The sequence below is a fragment of the Electrophorus electricus genome, chromosome 15, assembly GCF_041902795.1.
Source record: "Electrophorus electricus isolate QZ-2024a chromosome 15, ASM4190279v1, whole genome shotgun sequence".
NCBI classification, from domain to species: domain Eukaryota; kingdom Metazoa; phylum Chordata; class Actinopteri; order Gymnotiformes; family Gymnotidae; genus Electrophorus; species Electrophorus electricus.
Window position 1 is genome coordinate 3,331,817 of NC_137511.1, and position 23,725 is coordinate 3,355,541.

General features: G+C 45.8%; 2 protein-coding genes across 2 annotated transcripts in view; both read left to right on the plus strand.

Annotated features, from left to right (window-relative positions):
* The window catches only part of fam20cb (FAM20C golgi associated secretory pathway kinase b), a 28,645-nt gene extending 10,838 nt beyond the window's left edge, over positions 1 to 17,807 (plus strand). Inside the window, exons 4-10 of the mRNA XM_027032020.3 lie at positions 11,140 to 11,232; positions 13,179 to 13,294; positions 14,115 to 14,295; positions 14,856 to 14,965; positions 15,080 to 15,161; positions 15,305 to 15,364; positions 15,788 to 17,807. Of these exons, the coding sequence (XP_026887821.2) occupies positions 11,140 to 11,232; positions 13,179 to 13,294; positions 14,115 to 14,295; positions 14,856 to 14,965; positions 15,080 to 15,161; positions 15,305 to 15,364; positions 15,788 to 16,052 (907 nt within the window). The 3' untranslated portion in view covers positions 16,053 to 17,807. The remainder of the gene's footprint in view (positions 1 to 11,139; positions 11,233 to 13,178; positions 13,295 to 14,114; positions 14,296 to 14,855; positions 14,966 to 15,079; positions 15,162 to 15,304; positions 15,365 to 15,787) is intronic.
* Positions 17,808 to 19,284: 1,477 nt separating this feature from the next.
* foxl3 (forkhead box L3) lies at positions 19,285 to 22,445 on the plus strand. Its single transcript, XM_027032011.3, has 3 exons — positions 19,285 to 19,630; positions 20,051 to 20,219; positions 20,607 to 22,445. Exons 1-3 carry the CDS (start codon positions 19,524 to 19,526, stop codon positions 21,027 to 21,029), a joined length of 699 nt encoding a protein of 232 aa, XP_026887812.2. The 5' UTR covers positions 19,285 to 19,523; the 3' UTR covers positions 21,030 to 22,445.
* Positions 22,446 to 23,725: the final 1,280 nt, after the last annotated feature.

The window sequence follows — 23,725 nt, forward strand, 5'->3', positions numbered from 1 at the left end:
CATAGCTGGAAAATGTGAACACTTCAGGCGGCACCAGTGCCAAGGGTGTAGTTGATCTGCCCTTTTTCCTCTTTGCAAAGTTTTTTTTCTTTTTTTTTTGCCCCAGCAATAAGGCATCACAGACTGTTCTCATAAATGTTTAACGGTATTGATAGCGCCGTTGCTCTCTCAGAGCGGATGCTTGCCGTCTCCCACCGCGTTCCGCTGCCACATTCTGCGTGCCGCTCTGTCACGCGGCCGTTGGCGTTCACTGTGGGCAGACCGCGAGAGAGGCTCTGTCCCAGCATCTCAGATTAGACCTGGGACCAAACCGACATGCAGCTGCTGTCTGCTCACTGGAGTGGGCCAGAGCTTTTGTGGATACGGCTGGTTTTCCGTCTGCTGCTGCCGCGGAATTGTGGAATAGGAGGGGCCTGATCTGGGATCAGTATCTGCCTGCTCTGATTCTGAGCACTGATTTTGAACAGTCCAGGATAAGCCACCTCAGCATAGTGTGAAAGTGCTGTGTTTTCCCAGCAGCCCCGGGGTTTTGCGGCGGCGCGCGTGCTAATATCAGGCATGCCTCTGTCTCTCTCTCGCTTTGGATGCACTTCTTCTACTACCCACCTGCTTGTTTAACAGATTTCATAACCACAGACTCGTTGAGTTTTCTACCAAGTAATGTATGAAGCAACATTTCCAGATTATGGTATCAGTGAATTATTGATATGAAAACACAGTGTATTGCTCTGTGTCACAGGAAATGTTGCTGTTATGTTAAAAGAATTTCCTGTAGTGCTATTTTATTGACCATGAGAGAAAACACTAGGATGTGTTTTTAGAACAGAATTTCACGTTACCTTAAATTATTTCAATGATTGAGACACTGCTTTTGCAATTAAGCATGGGGAAAATGAGAAAACATCTTGGCTACAGGTCAGGTCTTGCCAACAACAGCCAGACCAGACCCAAGCAGTATAATTACTCTAAGTGTTCCTGCAGTAAATCTGAATCCAGACATGAAAGAATTTAGTGAACATCTTTAATTATGCACACAGTGGAGACCAAATAAGTACTGTAGGACTGGGAGCTGCTTTATATAGAAAGAAGCTTTACATCTGGGAAATGTTTGATTTTTGGGAATTGGTAGCAACTAGCAAGTAATGATATCTGTGTACATCAAGAGGCACCACCAAAGTACAAACCTCAAAAATAACTCACTCAAAAGGCCCTGCTGGAAGTACAAATGACAACATGAGAGATCGAAGAGTCTCTCGTTATTTGAATGTGAAATTTAGCATTATGCCAGCTACCTGCGCTACCTGTTCTACCTGTGCTAAACATAACAGTCTATGTAAATGTTGTAGCTCTGGTCGAGCAGTGTGTTCGCAATGCCGGCACGCTTTATGTACACAGGCTAGCGATGGGCTGATCATTAGAGACAGTTAATGCAGGCAGCACCAGGAGATGTGATTGATGGGCACTTAGAGCAGAGCCCCTCTGCAGCCAATGTGTGTGTCGTTGGGGGTTTCCACGGTTGCTTCACGGGTCAGCCGGCGTTTACGCTGCGCGGGCAGAAATCTGATCGTTGTCCTCCTCTTTTTTTTTTGTTGCTCCCAAGTGCCTGGGGCTTGTCTGACGTTGGACAGAGGAGGCTTTGTGCTGCCGCTGTATTGTGCTGTTGGCCACTGTCTCCCATGTAATCGGGTCTTTATCTGCAGGAAATTCATACGATTGTTGGGGGGGGGGGATGTATTACCTTACAAGAGCAGCGGGGAATCGAAGGTCTTTAGGAGGTGAATTGAAGCACTATAGGAGAGGTGGAGGGTATGTGCTGTACCGTGGGAATTTGTGCATGGTTGGAAATACCAGAGTCATTATGAACAGAAGCACTGGACCACTGAACTACACTGTCAGCTGAGAGAGAGAGCGCGATGTTAAAAAGAAGCACTCATACTAGGGAGCATTTCTGTTTTAACATACTGGTATCTTATGTTAAAAATGTATGAATGATGATTATATTTTCTTTTTAAATGGATTCAATAATATATTTTTGCTTGAGCATCAAAGATAACACCTTGTTTTAATTCGTCTCCCCACTAGCAACATGAACAGTTTAAGTGGGCAGGTATTGCAGACATCAGGAAGGAAATCATGTAGCCAGGGAATGATATATTCCTGGAGGTGGTAATAACCTCATGGAACAGTGTGCCATGCAAGTGTTTTTGTAAGGGAGGGATACAGCAGGGATAGTGAAAACACTATATGCCATACTGCTATGAGGATATACCATCAAGTCTGGCAGGTCAAGGGCTGCATTCTCACATCGGAGTCTTCACCCCATCGGAGAACATCGTATGAGAGAGCAGCTCGCCCTAGCTCGCCTGAAGGAAGCGACGTTCCCCTCCTGGGCGGATGTTTCTTTCATCTTCATGGCTTCACCCACTCCCGGTGGGGCACAGACCATGGAACCAAAGCAGCTTCCAGCAGAGCGATGCATCACGGCCTCCCAGCGGAGAGGAAATGCCCGACGCTTTCCGCATGTCCGCAGCTGCCAACGCATGGCGCCGGCCGGACCTAGGTGACCTTTCAGTCATGGTGGAACCTCAGCAGGATGAGTGCCATGCTCAGAGCCCATTGTAGTGTATCAGCGATATTATATTTCTGTCACGCTCTGAAGGGCAAGCATTGTTTGATTGTGTCATTTATCAGTATCAAATACTTACAGATCCCACTATCATATCCGAATTTTTTTTTCTCCTCTGCGTAGTGGAACTGGGAACACGGCCTGTGCACGGCTCTTCCGTGGGCAGCACTCTCCTCAGAGCCTCGACCTGGCGGAACCCGCTGGGGTGGTAGACCTCCACAGCACGCACCAATCCCGTGTGAGCTCTGATCTCTCCACTCTGCCCCGACCAACTCCCTGTCTGACCTTCCCCGTGCCAAATGTGCCACTTTGCTGCGAATCTCCGTCCACCTTCCTGCGCTCCCTCCCGTTCACTTGTTTACCTGACCTGACCAGTCTTTGGATCCTGTCCATTAAGTCACACCAAGCTGCTCTGTAATATGAAGGAATGGCGTACCCCATGGCACCTTGACATTCTGACTGGCCCAGGTCGGCTGCTATGTTTGCTGCTTGGCTGCGGAATGCACTGGAATGGCACAAATTATGCAGTTTTTATTAGACGCTGGGCTTATCCTATTAAGGTAGGGGCCGAGACGGACTCGGGATATGAACGTGTGTAAAGGGAAAAAAGCTCTCGGAATGCCAAGTGGAGCTAATCCCTGCCCTCACAAAAGATAGGACACACTTTCCTCAAACATTCTCAAACACGTCATTCCAATATCACTCCAGTAATATTCCCAGGGTGCTCTCTAGATGCTTCATAATGCTGGTGTACAGGAAAATTGGATATTTCCCATCCTTGTACCGTCTGTGTACACTGGTGACACAACTGGACTGTAGGTATTCAGTCAATGTCGTAAGTCCTGGGAGAGCATACGCGCATACACACACACACACACACACACACACACACACACACATACATATCCTTGTATGGTTAGCCTGTGGACACTGGTGACAACTGGACTGTAGGTATTCAGTCAATGACGTAACTCCTGGGAGCACATGCGCACACACACACTGGTGACTATTGCTTATGGGAACACCACACACACACACACACACACACAGCCTTATGACCATCAGAGGGGTGGGATGCCAGACATTCCTAGTTTTGCCTTCTGTCCTTCTCCAAGGAGGGCCATATTGAAATAGAGGATGTAATCATTGAAAGCCTGCTCCCGAGCGGTCCAAACACACGTCATTGCTCAGCTTTGCCCTCCCAGCCCTGTGCCTTCCTCCTGCATTGCTTCAGTAGATGAAGATAGCTTAATGCTAAACCTGGAGATTCGCCTCAGAAAAAAAACAAACAAACAAAAAACAAACAAACAAAGGCTTATCGTTCAGGTAGTTCCCCTGCTGCTGTGTAAAGATGCGTGAGCTTTGTTTCAGCATTAGCAGTGATTTCAGAAGGCGTCAGCTGTTTGTGTGCACACCCCTCTTCCCCCAAGAGCTGCTGCTTCTGTTAGCATTAGCGTTAGCATTAGCTTTCTGAGCAGTTCTGCTTCTGCTTAACCCCTGCTGATAGATAAACGCTGTTTTGCTGTCTGAGGGGAAGCAGAGGCTGAGGAGAGACTATTAAGGTAGCCTACGTGCACTGAGTGCAGAATTCAAAATGGAAGATTCAGCCCTGCTAATTAGCAGTAATTGCTGTATAGGCAAAGCAATTTGCTTGTTTTTTGCTTTACCACTGTAAGTCGCCCTTTTTAAAGGCAAGGCTCTTAAATGGTCCTCAGAACTATGTAGTCTGAATGAGAAACGGTTCATATTTTTGTAATAGCTTCCAAACAGCAATCAAAAAGCATCCAAACACAAACAGCACTTTGGTGGGTCACGGTAACTGTGGCTATTACCTGTAAAATAGAGAAAATTGAGAGGAAATATGTACATTTTATCCTCAAAACCCAATCACACAGGTTTTAGGACTGCGTTGTGGGAGGTCCTGGAGCGTCACCTCAAGCTTGCTGTGTGCCTGCCAAAGGTTGCCGAGCATCAGACACTGCCTGATCGGGAATAGATCCTGTGGAGGCTGTTGCTATTTATAAAACAATCGACATCTATTTCTAAAGCAATCGAGAAAGGACGACTGGAGAGTGGAAAGGCCTTGTCTGACAGCTGATCAATGAGCCGTACCCATCGGTCCCTTGGCCCCGGTCTAATTGACAAAGGCGGCAGTTTTCTTTGTGCTGCAGTGGAGAGGTTGAGATGAAGTGGTCAAGTCAAATTATGCAGAAGTGTGTGAGTCTAAGCTTAAGCCCAAATGTGTGCAAACACGAAGCCAGGTTATTTAAAGCACGCTGGGTGCACTATCCTATTGTAGTAGCTTCTTGTTTCTGGTTGCTTTGTGTGCATTCTTCATTCAGTCAGAGGCTTGATTGATATTCGGTTAATGAGCCTTAATGACGTAGATTGGAAGAAATCATGGTTTCCCAGGATTGAATCCGTTCATCACAACCTTGCTCTTTTGATGTGTTTCTTGGCTACTACATGACTGCAGTCTATTTCAGGTCAGTCTTCCCTGACACTGAAAATGCCTTCTTGTTCAGAAAAATCAGTAAAACTCAAAGACAAGTATTGACTGTCCTAAACAGTCAGAGTGAATAATCTTGTCACCTCTCACCTCAGAGCGTTTTAGTCCCTCTTACACACCTGAGGCATCAGGTCAACATTCAGGCTCAAAGAATCCATGTGGTTAACCATATTTTAATTTTAAAAAAGCTTAAAAAAAAGATATTAAGCTACCATACTAATTCTCAAAAAAGGGCAAGATGCACATCCATATTTGTTTTTCTTTTTTTAAGAGTAAATGTGATTACTTTAAGAGAAGAACCAGTTTTTTTCACCGTTAATTCTCCATTGTCAGGAAGTCCAAGGCAGTACATGACATATGTTCCATACTAGGCTATTAAAATATTTTGGTATGGGTGTGGACATTGAGGTTCCAGTGATGAATTACAATCGCCACCCAAAATTGCCTGTGAGAGTGGGAGCAACCCAGCCCACATGGGGAGGGGCCACAGCGTCGTGCCCAGGCCAGGTAGGGGTGCGCCTGCCTCCCACCAGAGAGGCGGAGCCTTTTTTTTCTCTTTTTTTTTTTTTTGAGAAAATTTTAATTAAATGGAACAACTTCATTTGTCACAAAGGGAATAAAGAGAAATTATTACAAATTTCCAAGACAGAACAATTTTTCAGAACTAGCAAGAGGTTTGGTGATTGCCATCACCCGTGGGGGGTATCTGAGGGGATGTTCATACCCAGCCTCTACGGAAATTACCGCTACTTGTAATTCCAGGTGAAACTCCTTATTCGTTTATGAATGAAACTGAAGCAAACAAACTTGACCAAGTGGCTGACTTGTCTTAGAGTAAGCAGTCAATGTGTGTGCTAGTCCCAGAAACTCATGTTCTTAGGGCACACTGACACCTGAGGAAGAAGAGTAAATGGGGGGGGGGGGGGTACCAGTCAAGCCCAGTGCTCCAAGTGAACTCCAGTGCTTGATAAAGACCAGTGCGCCAGTGAACTCCAGTAGTTGAGTGAGACCAGTGATCTAGTGAACTCCAGTAGTCGAGTGAGACCAGTGCTCCAGTGAACTCCAGTAGTCGAGTGAGACCAGTGCTCCAGTGAACTCCAGTAGTCGAGTGAGACCAGTGCTCCAGTGAACTCCAGTAGAGTGAGACCAGTGCTCCAGTGAAACCCATGTGAAACCTGGTGCTCCAGTGAAACAAGTAACCTGACATGGACTGTCATGCTGTACGTGAGATCCCAGATGTGTTGTCGGATTGAGCCGAGTGCTGTGAAAACTGTCAGAGGTTATGAGAAAATGATGGATTCCTCGTCATGGTCTTTTGATCTGGCTGGCATATTTACAGGATGCCATTACCAGTGCAGGGGTCTGTGATAGATTAATGCAGCAGGATGTTTCAGCTGGTTTCATGTAAAGGAAGGAATCTGGGCGTTCTGAGTAGGGTAGGGTTGCGGCTGAACTGTCAGGCCTCTGTCATCTTGAGAGGGCCTCTTTAACACTGACGCCTCCTTCCTCTGATAGCAAGGGGAAATCGAACACGGCCTTTCCCACCTGATGCTCGTCACCGAGGCACATGTTCTGTTAACTGGATACTTTACTGTCCGCGCAGTCCGTCTACAGCTCAGCGAAAGCCATAGCCTGCAGAAGAGAGCACGCAATCTCGGAGCACGCAATCGCTTGTAACCCACCCCAGTATTGTCATGTTCGCACCAAGCCATTTCTCCCACACGTGCTGATTTAAAGCAAACATCTGGTCTCGTGTATCTGTGCCTCAGTCCCTGTTGTGGGAGGGTGATAGAGGGTCCCACACACTACTGCACAAACATCACCTTCACATTCCCCACCTGCCCCAGGCAGAGACAAACCAGCCAGAACTAGAGCCGGGACTCAGAGGCTGTAAAAAAAAACAAAAAACAAAAAACAAAGTTTTGTGACTGACCAGAGGGTGTGAGAGGAAAACGCACGAGTTACTCTGCGGAATGTTTACAGCATGAGTGAGGCTTCGTCCTCGCGGGCTCCCATAAAGCAAGCCCAAGGCCGCGGGATCGGCCCCTCCTCTCTCGCCGATAAACGGCTCTGCCAGCACAGTCAGACGCAGCACTAAATAGCCGCCGCTCCCGGCCGAGTCCAGCGTGGAAGGGGGGGAGGTGCCCTGGGCCTAGCCACTGAGAGCCCAGCAAGTGTTTAAACGTCGAATCAGAGGAAAGCGATAGCAGGTCATTGTCTGACGGGCTGTTTACGACGCCCCACCATCCCCCTCCCGGCGTGTCAAACAAAGCCGTGCGTTCAGAAGTGCGCCATTTTAAGCTGCTGCTATGTGCCAGATTTCCCTGGCTTTGCTTCTGAGGGCTCCTGGCCTCACAGAAGGGCGTGTGCGGAGCTGACGGAGAGCCAGGGTGGAGGCAGGGTGTGCTGAGGTCAGTAACACGAACTGCCTGCCGGCATGACATGTTATCTGTTATCACCAGCATGCCCATGAAAGCAGCTTTATTGTCCCAGAGGTGCCTCGCCCGGCACCTCCTCGACGAGGAGCTCCACGTTAGAAGTGAAGGTCACTCCTGCACACACCGCCCGCGCTTCAAACAACGCGCCCACTGGCTAATCAGACGGAAGTCAAAAAGTCCCCTGAGCTGCCCTGGTGGATGTGTCTGGAGAGACGTCAAAGGTCAGCGTGGGGCTCAACAGACCGCGCCTCCGAGGCTAACAGGCAGCGTTAAAGCTGCGCTGCCTGCCACAGCACTGCTCACTCGCTCGGGTGAGACGGCCATTAACCAGACTGGGAGAGTAAGCTCTCAGAACCCATAGAAGCACCACACGTGTGAGTGTGTTGTTTTTGCCATTATCGGTGACTAATGGTATTTACCCAGCGAGAAGCTGCTGTGGGATTCGTGTGGAGTGGACTGCCGCAGCCCTTTCTGCTCCGCCTGATTCATCAGTGAGGTTTTTTTTCTTTTACTTTGCAGATTTTCATGCGGTTTCGTCTTGTACCGAGCACACCATTTGTAACCCCACCCCCCTGCCTGCTGCGTTTCACCCATCTGCCTTTCCTTTAGTGCTTGCAAAGCAAGCAGACGACCCACTTTTATTTACTGCCGTGGTCCACCGCGCCTTCCCCGGGTGTGTGCGTGTGTGTTAGTGCCAATAACCCGTCTGCCTGGCGAGAGTAAACAATGCGCTCGCCCCCAAGCGCGGCGGGTCACGCGAGGTGCTGACTCAGCGTGGTGTGATCGCTCCAGAGATCCTGGGCTCAGCAGAGCAGGCCCACATCCCGACGGACCTCTACGCCTCTCCTCCTCACCTGCAGCACGCCTCAAGCTAGGGGACAGCGCACAAACCCACGCTACAGTAAGCGCAGGCCAGTGAGAGTCTGCTGGGCTGTCGCTCCGAACACGCGGTGTCCCTGTGATGTGCTCGCTGGAAGTAGAACAGAAAAGCAGCACCTCTCTCTCATACTCTCTCGCTCATTCGATCTTTCTCTCTTTCTTACTTCATCCTCCTATCCCTCCCTTTCTATCTCGCTCCCTCTAAGCGATCCCTCTCTCTCCTTCTCTCACATCCCATATCTGACTCTTCTTCTATATAACTATGTACTGATAACCCTGCCTCTCTCATGCACGCACGCACGCACGCCCATTTCTTGTTCTCAAAACATTTTATCTTTTTATAGTGTGCCATAGGCCATTGTTGCAAACATTTGGAGAAATTCCCTGGTCTCGGCCGAGCGCCGGGAGCTTCCGTGCGGATCAGGGCTGGGCTCGTCTGGGAGGCAGATTCGGATCTCGTGACAGCCCAGCTCGTATCTCTTTTCCTTTGTTATCATTCCTCGTCTGCCAGCGCAGTGCAGCGTTGGGTCCCTCAGGCCCCAACAGGCTTTTATGGGAATATATGAGCTCGTCTAACTCCATCTTAACAAGCCTGCCCCGGGAGCTGCTGCAGGGTGGGGGTGAGGGTGGATGGGATTAGGCTCTCCACCTCTGGAGTGTTCCAGGACCACATGCGTCATGGGGCAGTCACGCTGTAGCTGAGGTCTACATTATGAAAGCGGACTGTGGAGGCGGGGCTTTTCACAAGCCTTACTTGGTCACAGCTTTTGTAGTTGTTTGTACTTTCACACATCATCATCAAGAGATCCACTGCACTCTCTGTGCACGTACTTGACATTCAGGGAGTATGATAATATGTCAGGTGATCTTTTTCAAATTCCCTGCACCAAACCAAACCATTAGAGTTTAACACAGACCCAATCCACTCACTTCAGACTAAGCCTCTAAGGCTCACAAGCTCTTCATCAGGGAAGCGCCTACCTTCATCAGATTAAGATCACATATATCAGATTATATTCTACACAGATTAGTTTGACTCAGGAGAATTCAAATTTTTTTTTTTTTTTTTATCGCAAAATATCATGAGATGAAACGTTGATCAGTGCAACAGAGCTATAAATAATACAACAAACTCCTTTATGGAAAGCCATATGTAGCATGAGTCAGCCTTGGATGAGGCCCAGGATACAGTTTACATTTCCATACTCTGTTTCAAATATTCATTTCATTGGTTTTTTTGTCACTGTGTACATCCATAATATTCAGCGTCACACGATGGTGTATCATCTCCTATATGAAATAAGAATGGATTTCTGTAGCTTGTAAAGAGGTTGCCATTTTTTCTTACTCAAACGGATTATTTTCATGTCAACAGTGTTCTTGCTACATTTTATCTGCTGTTATCTATTTATGCTTGTACACAAACCAAATATATAACTCATGTGTAACCATTAAGGTAATTTCTGGCATTATCTTGGAATTTTCAAATCAATGTATCACTTTTTCATTTTATATTTGAATTTAGGAAAAAAACTGCGGCGAACTGCTAACATTAAAAAAAAAAATCAGTTTTCTCACACAATGTTACATGGCGTGTAACCCTGCCAGTTACATGTCAAACAAGAATCCAGTCTGTGCACTGAGCAAATTTGCTCCATGTGCAAGTGGGCCCTCTACTCCAGGCAGAAACCCACAGGTCGCATCATTCGCCCTCCCGCCTGAGCGGGTGTAGGGGGAGTGGAGGAATGTGGAGCTGGAGCGCCTTGCTGGCAGTCCCATGCTGGGTTTATTTAACAGCTGCCACATGTGTCGGCCTCGCGGCTGCGGCTGCAGCGATCGCCACCAGCTGAGGATGGCCCCGGGGGCTCCCGCCTCTGCCAAGACCCAGATTTGTGTTTCCGTTGCGGGGCTGGCATGGGGGATGGCATAGAGTTGAGAGGGGACCGGTTCAGGCCGGTTCCGGCCTGGTCGGCTACCTCGATGAGCTCCGCAGCACAGAGGTGGACTCGTGAAGTGGAATCGGCCCGCCTCACCTCCAGGAACATCTGGCCGTGAGAGAGGCAAGCTGAGTGAAGAGGGACTCTCAGCTCTGTGCCATTCAGACACCAGTGTCCAGGGAGCGGTAGGAATCTCGACTAGGTCTGGAATGAGCTCGGCTGGAAACATTTAAGCAGGAACGTATGAACTCATGATGTGAGGTATAAATAGCCTCTCGTGCTTTGGGAGGCCCTCACCATCAAATATTTCGCAAAGCTTCTCACTGCCTGCTGCACGTCAGTTTGTTCTGTCAGTTTCTTTGTGCGCTTTGTCCTCTACTGACCTACATGTATTGATTTTACACTGTGATGGATATTGTGGGATATTGATGGATATTGTCTGTGAGAGATTCAAAACCAACAGTCCCCGACTTGTAAGGTGTCAAGTATTTCTTGTTAATTCTTTCTCTTGACAAATGTTAAGATTTTGCCATAGGCTCAGATGAAAGGACAAGCTTTGCCGTGTGTCGCATTATCCCCCGTGTGTTCTGCTTTGAAATGTTCCGGATCACAGGACTCGAGAGGTAACAGAATCGATATGTCCTAAAAATGTGCCTGGACCCAGCGCAGGGAGTGGGAGGTGTGGGTGGGGCTTCGTGAGTGCTGTTGTTGACGAGTGGCACTAACATCAGATGGATGTTTGCTTCACAGGCAGACGCGCGAGCAAGAGACACCGCCAGACTTCTTCTACTTCTCAGATTTCGAGAGGCACAATGCCGAGATCGCTGCCTATCATCTCGACAGGTAAATGCTCCTCACCTGGCTCCATTTATGTCAGCCACTGAGGTGAAGAAAACTGAGCGTGTGTGTTGGTATCTATATGGGCAGGGTGTGCCTGGTGAGCTCTAACAGGTGTGAACATGGTTTGCTAATGTGAAGGTGTGTCTGTCTGGGATAGTAAGCTGACAGAAGCCCTCAGCGTAATTGTAATAAAACAGCAAACCCACAGAGGCTGTGGTGACTCATTCAAAAATAAATGCAGCTTCCTATGTGTAACACACACCAAGCTCTAACACACACCAAGCTCACTGCAAGACACTGACTATGAGCTGGCGGCTCTATACGTACAATCTCAGACAAAAGTTAGAGGAACAGCCTTCAATTCTTGTGTGACAGACACGGGTTTTTGTCACTGTCATGCTATTGCTGCTGTAAGAATTGGTGGTTCATCTTCATCTTGGAGTTTCACAATTAGTCAACCTCTCAGTGAGTCACAGACACAGATTAGCCAACCTCTCAGAGTCATAGACACAGATTAGCCAACATCACTGAGTGTCATAGACCCAGGTGGCTTATTTCCAGATCTAGTTTTCATCATCTCACATTTTTATTCTAGTAAATGGGTGTCAGTGACTGTGAGTGAGAAATGGAGCCGTCTTATCCAGCACAGCTTCCACCGTGTCCCCGCAGTGTTAGTGCAGGTGTGCGCTCAGCGCGGCCGCTCTGCTGGGGTACGGCGCTGTCTGCCCGGCCTGCCACACCTCCCTTCGCACATCTGGCCCTGGGCAGTCTCCCCTCAGTGCACACAGGCATGTGTGTGGGAAGCAAGAGGAAAACCAAGCAGATGATACATTAAAAAATAAATAAATAAATAAATAAACGCCCTCCATCTTCTAAATATACGCCGCTCTGGGTTGGCCCAGAAGTGGTAGGGCTCGCACGGGCAAGCCTCATGCTCCGCACCGGAGGAAGCACCGAGTTAACTCCCTCCGATTTTATGTGGCGGGGAGGAGAGAGAGAGAGAGAGAGAGAGAGAGAGAGAGAGAGAGAGAGAGGTGGAGAAGCGAGCGCCCTCTGGTGGCCGTTAATTTTCAGATGCGCTCCGGCCTCCCGCACAGCCGGAAGACGGATCCTGTCCGAGCGCGCCCACCCCCTGCTGCCTCAGTCGATGGGAGCCAGCAATTAGCAGCTTCCTGCCTGCTCAGCCAGGCCCCGTTAGATTTGCTCGCAGGATGGATTTTCGTTAAAGGTGCTGTGTCAGCTGAATGCTTCTGGGACGAAGCAGCATGTGCACGAGATGAGCACTGTGCATGCACGGGGACCGCCCATAACAGCAGGGTTCGCTGCGCACGCTCTCCCGACACACTGCAGTCACACACCTGCAACCCATGAGACGCTCTGTACAGCGAGACTGTGGTGCGACTACGCTCCTGAGGCTGTTTTAAAACTCTAAAAAAATATGCTTATTTATTTCTCAGGAGGAGGCATTTTCTTTATTTTGTTAAGAATGTTCCAACAGCTCCATTGGCTCGGTCCTTTCATAAGCATTCAGGAGATTATACAGTATGAATAGAGCTCCCTCTACTGGTAGCATCAAGCAACAACACCCCTTTTCAATACTTTTGTGGTGTAATATTTTAGTGATTTCGGCTCCGGGATCATTGCTAAACCGGTATTGTATCAATTTGACGTGTTTTAGTAATAATTTATGGATGAATGATTTTGTATTGCTGCACGCAATATCTGTGAACACTTTTTAAAGAGCTACCCAAGGAGGTTTCTATTTAAGGGCAGTCACCTGGATATGCTGTTGATAACTGAATAAGAACCTTTCATAAAAAACAACCAAACAGTTACTGCAGCGGTATGAGGTATGGCTGTTATTCTGCTTTGTACATCAGGCAGGCCTCAATGTAGGCACATTTTCTCCCACAAATGTTTTGTACAGAAAATTCTCTCATGTGTAACAGAATCCTGGACTTCCGCCGAGTCCCCCCGGTGGCTGGTAGGCTGGTGAACATGACCAAAGAGATCAGAGACGTGACCCGAGACAAGAAGCTGTGGAAAACCTTCTTCATCTCTCCAGGTGCTTTGCCGAGCCTTCGTTCCCCTCCGTGGTGTGTCGGAAGTTGGTGCGGGTCTCCTGCGGGGTCCTCCTCTCCTGGAGGCAGGCTTATCTCTCCTCGCGGACCACCCCCTCTTTTCACGCCTCCCCACAACAAGCCTCGCATCCCCATCTGGCCTCATTTAAATGGAGAGACTGACTTATTGTGTTATGACTGTTCTTTGTTGTTCGCCGGCAGCCATTTGTAGCATCTTTTATGAACGCCACCCCGTCTGCCCATTTAGCCAAAACCAGCTGATCTCCAGACTGAAGCTTGTTCCCACCACTAAACTGATAAAACCGCACAAGAAGCAATCAGGGAACATTTTCTTATCAGCACATTGGCAAACGCCACTCTTGTTTTTGGTGGGAATCCTTTTGGCAGATTGCTTTATGTTGTCTCAGGCAACAATCTCTTAAAAGGACCAAACCACAACCCCCCCGAAGACTCTATGGTCTATATCCACTGAGTGAACACCAGATGGTGCAGTTGGCTCTAGAGTCCGACGCTTATGCGCCGATGACTTGTTTAAATTAATCTGCACCAGAATAGCACGAGGTGTCCTGCACCAGCTAGCCAAGTCTTTCTAATGAAGCGGTGCTTGGACGGCTTGATGTCTGTCTACGTATGCTGTACTGACCTGTCAACAACGTTCTCCAACCCCCCCCACCCCACCCCACCTCACCTCACCCCACCTCACCTCATCTTTTTTCCCCAACCCATCTTTTTTCCTCCCCCCCCCCCATCTTTCCCCCCCCCCCCCCCCCCATCTTTTTCCCCCCTATCTTTTTTCCCCTGCAGCAAACAATATCTGTTTCTATGGCGAGTGCTCGTACTACTGCTCCACCGAGCACGCTCTATGCGGCAAGCCCGACCAGATCGAGGGCTCGCTGGCGGCGTTCCTGCCCGACCTGGCCCTAGTCAAGCGCAAGACCTGGAGGAACCCCTGGAGGCGCTCCTACCACAAACGCAAGAAAGCAGAGTGCGAACCCCCTCCGCAAACCCCTCTACCCACACTGCAGTTTCAGTGTCTTAGACATTCATACTTAGGACCTAGATAGGCCTTTTGTGGACAGTCTCGAGATTACCGTGCCACTCGGTGTTGGTTTCAAGTGAGGAAATGTTTGTTTTAGAGGTTAAACAATGGCTCAAATTCCCCTTGAAATGCCGGTCTTGTCGATGTGACAAGGCACACAGGGGGAGGAAGGGAAAATAATCCTGCATTGCGCTGCAGTCCCGTTCACAGACACCAGGTGGCAGGGACGAGCAACAATGCAGGACAACTGCGGCTGGCTAAGCAGTTGTAATGAGTTGCCAGGGCCACAAGAGGCGCCCTCACCCTGCTGAACGGGACGGCTCATGTGACATTTGTTCTCAGCCGAGCGTTTGAGTTGATAGTCCGATAAATTCTCTGGTTACAGTGATTCAGTGCTCTCTCCCACGTCAAAAAAGGGTGCTTGTGTTTTCTCATCCATTCCATAGATATGATGTTAGTTTTTTGTCTGAGTAATGAGTTATCTGTGTGTGTGTGTGTGTTCCCAGGTGGGAGGTGGATCCAGATTACTGTGAGGAGGTGAAGCAAACTCCCCCCTATGACAGCGGCACTCGTCTTCTGGACATCATGGATATGACCATCTTCGACTTCCTCATGGGTAACGTCAGCCTCCCACATGTGGCGCTCACAGTCCTGCCCGTTCTGTGTCTAACTGGAGTAACACTGCTGTCCTAGTCCTTCTGAGCATACGGCTTTTCTCCTTTTCTCACAGGGAACATGGATCGGCATCATTATGAGACATTTGAAAAGTTTGGAAATGATACCTTCATTATTCACCTCGACAACGGACGAGGGTGAGGCAAACGTTTCATTGTTTCAGAGAGTATTCAGTGCAAATTTGATAGCATTTGCTTATTTATTTATTATTAGTGTTCATTAATTTATTAAAGTATTATTCTGCTAATTTATTAAGATAAAATGTTCTCTTTAATTCCAGATTTGGCAAACATTCCCATGATGAAGTCTCGATTCTAGCACCTCTAAGTCAGTGCTGCAGGTTAGTCGTATGTGCTTTGTCTTAACAACGTTGTATTTACGTTATTCTGCGACACAAACAAACTTATAACTTGAACGTTTCAAAGGATAAACGTTTCACAGGATATATTTTTAAAGATAGCTTTAAAATAGATGACAAATGAATTCCAAGACAATGTTTGTTTCTGGCAAGAAGCGGTACTCAAAATCTAGTTGGTGTAGTCTAATGATTTTGAAATCCTCATATCTGGTAAAATGTTAAAATTTTCGTTTGGTTGTTTGGTTATGATTTTATAGATCTGACCAAAATAGATTTGGTCAGTACACCTACAAAACACAAGTGGTGTTTCCCTGACTCACGGCAGTTACAGTCAGGACAAGCGCGCCACCAGGGTGTTTGTGGGCGGTGCGTTGCTAAACATGATCCCGCTCTCCACCCACTCAGGGTGAAGAGGTCCACTCACCTGCGACTGCAGCTGCTGGCCAGGGAGGAGTACCAGCTGAGCGCTCTGATGGAGGAGTCTCTGCAGGGGGACGCGTTGGCCCCCATCCTCGTTGGGCCCCACCTGGAGGCCATGGACCGGCGCCTGCGCCTGGTGCTGCAGGTCCTGGCGGACTGCATGGAGAAGGAAGGCTACGACAGCGTGGTGGAGGACGACCTGGCCCCCGAAGGCACGGCCACAACGGCGCCTCCAGCCCCGCAGAGGTAGTAGGCCCGGGGCAGGGGTGGATCGGGCCACTCTGCCTGCGCTTCCTTCAAGCCCCGACGCACCGCACTGGACCACGAACATCCCGTGAACGGAGCTCTCGGTGACAGCTTTTCTGAATTCAGTGAATTCCTAAAGACTTCTTCCTCGGCCCGGCGGAGGGAGTGCGATGAGTGAAACGCAGACATGTGGACAAGATGCACAGCACCGTCCCAACATGTGGACGTGTGTCTTAATATAACAGAGACACTTTGCCCTTGATGTAATGGGCAGAAAAAACAAACAAACTGCATTTAACATATGTTTCTTTTGTTAATGACAATGAGCTCTGAATGGAGTGCAGGTTAGCTCCAACACGTGGACGTTGCTAGCTGCCCTGGCATTATTTATTGAGTTTCGTATTTATTTTCAAGTAAAGTGTTTGGCCCACTACGCATCACAGCACAGAGACGGATTCAGTAGTAAGTCCTTAATCCCACTGCAGTGTTTGTGATAGCATTTAGAAAAGTGACAGTTTTGTGTATTTTAAAACATTCCTGATATTTTGGATTCAAGGGAGTCCCACTTCAGTAGTAAAGATTAGTCACATGAACACAATCCCTTTACTCACCTGAAAGAATTTTTTAGAAATGTAACCATTTATTATTAGAGGGGTTGCCTAAAAGTGTGAATATTTTGTATGTTTATAGGTCAACCTGAGTTAACATACAGCATATACAGTAAAGTGAGTCCCCTGCAAGCATTAATGGGACCTTTTTGCCTTCAGAGCTGGGTTTGAACAAACAAAAAATGGTGGGATTTGTGGTGAGAAGGTTGCACCCACACGTCCCACATTCATCCGAGCCTCTCTGGGTTTGGGGACTAGCTTGACTTTGGCTGACTGAGCACATCAGTGGGTTTGGATAGTATATGCAGCACTTTCCTATCCAACAGTGACCATCATGGACATAAAATGCCTTTCACAAATCCCCAAGTTTAAGGAACTGGACTCACTGACTGTAGTCTAGAATGCGTGTCGGTCGGCAGCGTATGGAGGAAACCGAAGGTGCCACAGCAGCTCGGAGGTGAACGCTGACCGGAAGGTCAGTGCGCTCATGGAGCGGGAGGGAGGGTGGCTGGGACCATCTCTGCCCCGCATGAATGCACTAGCCAAACCGCACATTTGTTCATATAGAACAAGAGGCTTTTTTGTTGTTGTTGTTGTTAAAAAAACACTTGATGGTACTAACAGCTTATTTGCAAAGATTGTTTGCAATCCACTTACATTTTCCATATCCACTTTTATTTCATGTACCTTTTTTTTTTTTAATTCATTTGACATTATGTTATACTGTTGCATTTCCATTGCTGTTTCACATTTTATTTTATTTTATTTTATTTTGATTTTCAAAGGGAGGAATGAATGGGCACTAATGTACAAAGCTACCAATACTTTAAGCTGCACTAGAGCACATTTCGGTCACTGCTGAAACAGACCTGTATATATTACGTGAATCCATTGCTTGTGCAATTATAGAAATACTTGAACATTTGGGTTGTAAATGAAAGGGTTTTGGGGCCAAAGAGACGGCATTTAATTACCAAATTAAGATGCATTCTCTAAATATTGTTTTACAGTTTTCATATTGAGTTCCGTCAGAATTTTCACTCACATACACTTTAGAGATGTTCAGCACACATTCTTTGGTTCTTGTACCATTTCAATGGATGGATTTCTTTTCCGTGTCCAAGTGCAATAAATTGAACACTGCAGCACAACCTGTGTGCCATGATATTCTGTGACTGGCTTGAGGGTGTATCACATGATCACAGTTGTCACTGTTGTAAAAGTATTGTTGCATGACAGAAAGAAAAAAGCGATTGAGGTCTGTTTTTGTTTTTTATAGCTATAGATGGTTAAACGTTAAAGGTTTTTTATGGCTAGCAAATCATAACCACCAAGCAATTTAAAATATCTAGGGAATTTGTTTTTAAAATGGGTCATGATCTCCTGGGAGTCCATGGTTAAGATAGTGTTCTTAGTAAGATTATTTTCCAACAGCAGTTTATTTGACAGCAAAAGGCATAAAGTAATACATAGTCTGTAATGTTCGGCAAAAATAGTTGTTCATTTCTGCATTGTGTAAAAGAACCTTAGTTGCAGGCTATGTCATGTCTGGATAACGATTCACACAAAGAGGAAAAACTAGAGTAGTCACCATTTGAAACTGTTTATACAACTTAAAGTAGTGCACTGCTAAGTGATCGCCATTATAGACTCCCAGATTTCTTGAACACAAGCTAATTTGTTGTGGTAACCTGCACGTGCCCTTCGCTGCAGGGAACATGCATCTGACTTTAGAGACCACAACCGGAACAGCCCGTTCGCTCCACATGTGCAGGACGGAAGTTCGCTTGAGACAGACATCTTGGGAGACAGGGACCACTAATAGTGCCGCAGTAATCAGGGCGGCCGCAGACAGTCGCGCAGAGGAAACGGCGTCATGGGAGCGCACCAGGGCTCGAGCGCGACTCCTATCTGATCTCCCGCAGCCAACAGCGCATTGCGGAGTCACGCCGACTGACGCAGAGGCGCACAAGTGTTCCCTAAAAGCCCGGATTGCTTAGCGTTGTATTCAGTGCCCTTAAATAATATAGCTGTTTATATTGTAGAGGTTTTTAATCCAGCGAAAGCTCCTTCCCCCACATAACACACAGGCTCAGTCTCTGAATAAACGCCGTGCGTATGAATGGGAACTTTGACTGAAAAAATGATAAAGAGAATCCTCGTCCATGCTATAAACTCAAACTGTAATATATATTAAAAAGAGAATATGTAGGCGATTGGGAATATGCGTGGCCACGTCGCTCCTGCACTGCACTGGGCAAGATCACGGGCCACACACACACATCTCGCGCCGCGGGCTGTTTGCGCTCGGCAGCCGACGGTAGTCCAGTCCCTCATATGCTCTGTTAAATGTTCTTTTCAACACACATCCCCCATTTAGTCACGGAAATGCAATTTATGGCTATAATACAGTATTATAGATTACATCTGCAGAAGTCAATTTGTTGCCGAAAGATGTGTGATTCACAGCAAGCGGGGCCGCGCTGGGGAAACAAAAACAACCTCTGAATGATTCTCCGCGAGCATGTTTGTGAAGGTTCGTCCCTTGTCTGATTATTAGTAGGTAGATTAAGCTATAAAAAGAAACACTACGAAACAAAGCATCCAACTCCAAATAGGACGGGACCACCCAGTAGTTTACTGCTCACGCCCCGGGCTCAGACGTTCACAGGAGCTGGCCGAGTCATTTACGCTCATTCCCAGTACTAGAGCAAAGTGGGGAGTTCCTCTACACGGACCTTTGGCAAGCGGGAGGCCAGTACTTCTGCAGCTCATTTTAAAAGTGCACTTGTGTTTGTCAGTAGTAGCCTTTTCTTTACTTCATAATTGCAGGTCTTTTAAAAAGCTGTCACCCTGGACGTCAAACAATGTTTGACAATTCGCAGTATCCTTACAACTGTTTTAATTATGATGGAGATGGTTACCCGTCATGTGGCACTGATGAAGAGAAGAAAGTGTGCCGACCAGCATACAGGTATTTATTTTTGCTTTTTTACTGGTTAATAATAATAATAATAATAATAATTATTATTATTATTATTATTATTATTATTGTTGTTGTTGTTGTACTAAGACTGAAAAAAAAAGCACAGAAAAAGCTTCTAAAGTAATATTGTGCTTTCTAAAAAGCTTATTGGTTTCTTTCTACTTTCATGTTTTTTGCTCTTAGTACTGGTGGGAACAGTAAAAGTCTACTTATCATAATTAAATCCATCACATAGCCTCACCTAACAAAAACTGCAGATTATAATAATCTGGACTAATATATTCAACAGTGTGTAAGCATTGTAATAACTTAATAACTGTTTTCACACTAAGAGCTCTAGCATTAATAATTAGAATTCCACCATCTTTATTGTTTATTGCTGTCTTACTCTCTCTCTCTGTCCCCCAGTTATATTGCACTGATAGCCATGGCCATACAGCAGAGCCCGGAGAACAAAGTTACTCTATCCGGGATCTATGAATTCATCATGAAAAGATTCCCTTATTACAGATCCAATCAGAGGGCTTGGCAAAACTCCATCCGACATAATCTCTCCCTCAATAGCTGCTTTATAAAGGTAAGATTATTTGTCAAGGAAAGTGCCATCTGGAAAAATGCTTAATTTCTTTAAAACAACAACAACAACAACAACCAAAAAACCCTGCGTATATCCACACTGGAATTATCTCAAAGAGGCAAAAATAATTTTATTAAAGCAAATTTCAATTTTTTAGTTTTGGAGGGGAACTCTTAATACTACTGATATTTCTGCTCTTGTGTAATAAGGAACTTGTGTTTTATTAATTTTGAGCCCCTTTTCTCCTCTAGGCCTTTATACCCAGAACTAGCAGACACATGTGCATTCACAAATACCATTCTGAGCTACATTTTAAGTTCCACTGAAAACAGTTCTGCTTCTACACTTGTCTGGCCAAACATCTGTTGTCCTCTGCCCTTTTCAAAGGTGCCTCGCACCGAGGGAAACGAGAAAGGAAAAGGTAACTACTGGACGTTCGCCGCGGGCTGCGAGTCCATGCTGGACCTCTTTGAAAACGGCAACTTTCGTCGTCGCCGTCGCCGCAGGCGTAACATAAAGATGGGATTCCGGGAGTCGTCGGAGCCCTTCGGCCCTATGGACCCTGAGCAGAATGCACCGGTACGGCCGCTGGAGCCCGACTCGTTCTGCCCCGAGACGGCGAGCCACAGAGGCGACCAGGGGGGCCACACGCTCGGCAAGCCCGAGCCGGAGATCAAGTTCAGCATCGACTACATCCTGTCCACGGCAGACCCCTCGCCGGGGTTCAGACCACCGCACTGCGGATCTTCGGGGGCTGTGATCCACCACCTGGAACCGCAGCATATCAACCTGCACTTCTGGACCCTCTAACCTGCACACTGGCACACCCCCAGAAGGACATGGAGATGTGCAAATCAAGAGAACATGGCAGAACTTTTGAATGCCTGCCCCCAGCTTGCTGGGGACGGTTGTGTGACTGTGAAGAGCATGGGGTGCTCAGAGTTTCTTGCAGAGTAAATAATCTGAACACAATGTAGATATATACAGTACTGCCTGAAATATTGCTCATGTTAGGGTATGTTTAAGTGGAATGTTAGCTGCACAGTATGATCTGAACATGCGTGGACATATCAGTAAGTAAATGAGCAAATTACAAATATAATGTCCTAATTTATTTTTGTTGGAAACGTGCCATATTAGCTCAATCCTACTTCCTCTCTATACAGATGAACATGGCAGTCCTTTACATCTGACTACTGGAATAAATTTACAGGATTTGTTTCTGATCTGCGATAAAGGTATGCCTGTTACAATAGCCATGTTCCTAAAACCTGACACCTAAACCCCCCTTTTTGAGACACAGATTAGGCCTAGTCTTATATTATGCTGTCTTTACTGGAAATCTTTCAAAATCCTTTTTAGAACTAAGCTTAAGAAACTGGGTTGCAGAAGCTGAACCATAATTTCTGGAGTGTCAGTGTTTGATTTTTTTTTGTTTGAGTTTGCTCAGACAGCCGTGCTACCCGAGTGGCTACACTGTTTACACATGCTTCAGTGTTTACATCGTGTCTCATTTTGCCTCCAACACCCACTTGATCTATGCCAATGATTTATGAGCATGTATCTCTCAACAAGTATCTCTCCTGCTACTCTACGCTAGTTTTACTACATTCTAATTTATTTTCCTTTTATTGTTTGAGATCCTTTTTACTTAAACATTTCTTTAGGTCTTTTTGGAAATATCAGAACTGTATTTGTATGTTTTACCATGTATTATAGTACTTGTGAAAAATGACACACACTATATATTGCTTCCTTGTGCTCATTCATATTCCACAAGATAGACTTCAGTTTAACAACTGTCACTGTAAAAATGTTATTAAAAATGCATCAACAATATCAGTCAGTAGGATAGAAAAAAGTTAAATCACCTTTTTGTGCAATACCAGGATATACAGTATGTGTGTTATTGTAAATATAAATATACATTTTACTGTACAAGATATGCACATTTACTCAAATCTGCATACCTACTAAGAAGAAGAAGAAAAATGCACGGAGGCCTGATCATACCAATAAACAAATGAATGGTGAATGGTAAAACTATGTTAATTTGTAACTTGCACTGATCTTACATATAGTGTAAACTGTCCATAAAGCATCTTTTATTTCACCAATTTGTCAAAGTGTAAAATTATACTCTGTGAGCTTTAAACTAACATAATACATTGCATACAGGTAAAGTGCATTAACTGTAGAAATTAGCCTATTGAATACCTTTCACTGTCCAATAAACAGTTGATTAGAATATTACAATAATATTCTATTACAATAGAATATTACAATGAAAGTTCCAACAGTTCATATGAAAGCTTAAAGTATCTTTTTTTGTATATTAAGTTTATATTTCAGCAACTTGGCAATTAACATGCTGCCAATCAAGTACAGTCTAACCTTCTTCAGATCCTGCTAATCTCTCTGTCTGACCTTTTCCGTTCTTCTGAAACAGATGGAAACACTATTAGAATACATATCATTCATAAATGTGGGAGTTTAAAATGGAAGCCTGTTAACATTTATTTTTCTTCTAAGGTGTATCAATCATTGCTGGCTTTTGTGCTAGAAAGGGGACATTTTTCAATTTAACCTTTATATTATGGTGTGACTACATCAAGAAGGTTTCGACGCACTTAACATGAGTGGCATTTAATATAGTATTACACTTGCAAGGTTAGCAGGAGATGTGACCTTATTCAAATCCTGCTGCCACTACAACACCACTCCTGATGCAATTATAATTAAATGCCTTATGCCGGCTTGCAAATCCTCTGATCGATCATTGATATTAACGTTAATATCGCACTGCCCCCAAGCACATGTCTAACAGTAGAACTGTTATGGATCAGCAGGTTTCTATTAACAAAGCTGTTGATGTTGTGGGCTGTGGTGTGGATATATTTGGGTAAATTAACTTAGCATAAAGTGCTCCAAGGCCTTACAAAAACTAAAGGCTACAGAAAGACTAGAGCCATAAGTCTCTATATACTTATTTTGCTTTGTTCACAAAGTTAGCTTTGTGCCTGCAATGAACACACACACACACACACACACACACACACACACACACACACACACACACACACACACTATTATATATATATATATATATATATATATATATATATATTTAAATGTTTGAACCAAAGTTTGCTTATCTTCATTTGTCATTAGAAATCATAAATTAAAATTTTGGCTTTTTATAATACTTCAGTCTTCATGCTTTTTCCCAGAACTTCACTGCATTATAAGGCACCAACGTGGCATCGGTGAAATGAGGAGCTCAGGGCAAAGTAAACAGAACTGAAAGAGGAAATTGGGAAATCAGCGATGTGCAACAATAACAGCAACCAGATCATAAACACAAATAGCCAATTTGCTCCATTTTCCCCCTTTTGTTACCTTTTCCTCACATTTCATAATTGGATTTTTTTTTGTTCAGAAATAATTGTGAAAAAAATGACAGACAACTATGAGGAATACATATTTTTTAAATATGTTGTGTGTGT

Bases quoted from the DNA above. Each gene is read 5' to 3' on its own strand.
- foxl3 (XM_027032011.3), top strand. From the start codon at position 19,524: ATGTTTGACAATTCGCAGTATCCTTACAACTGTTTTAATTATGATGGA. The intron at 19,631-20,050 runs GTATTTATTTTT...TCTGTCCCCCAG, and splicing joins GTGTGCCGACCAGCATACAG to TTATATTGCACTGATAGCCA. The intron at 20,220-20,606 runs GTAAGATTATTT...CCCTTTTCAAAG, and splicing joins TCAATAGCTGCTTTATAAAG to GTGCCTCGCACCGAGGGAAA.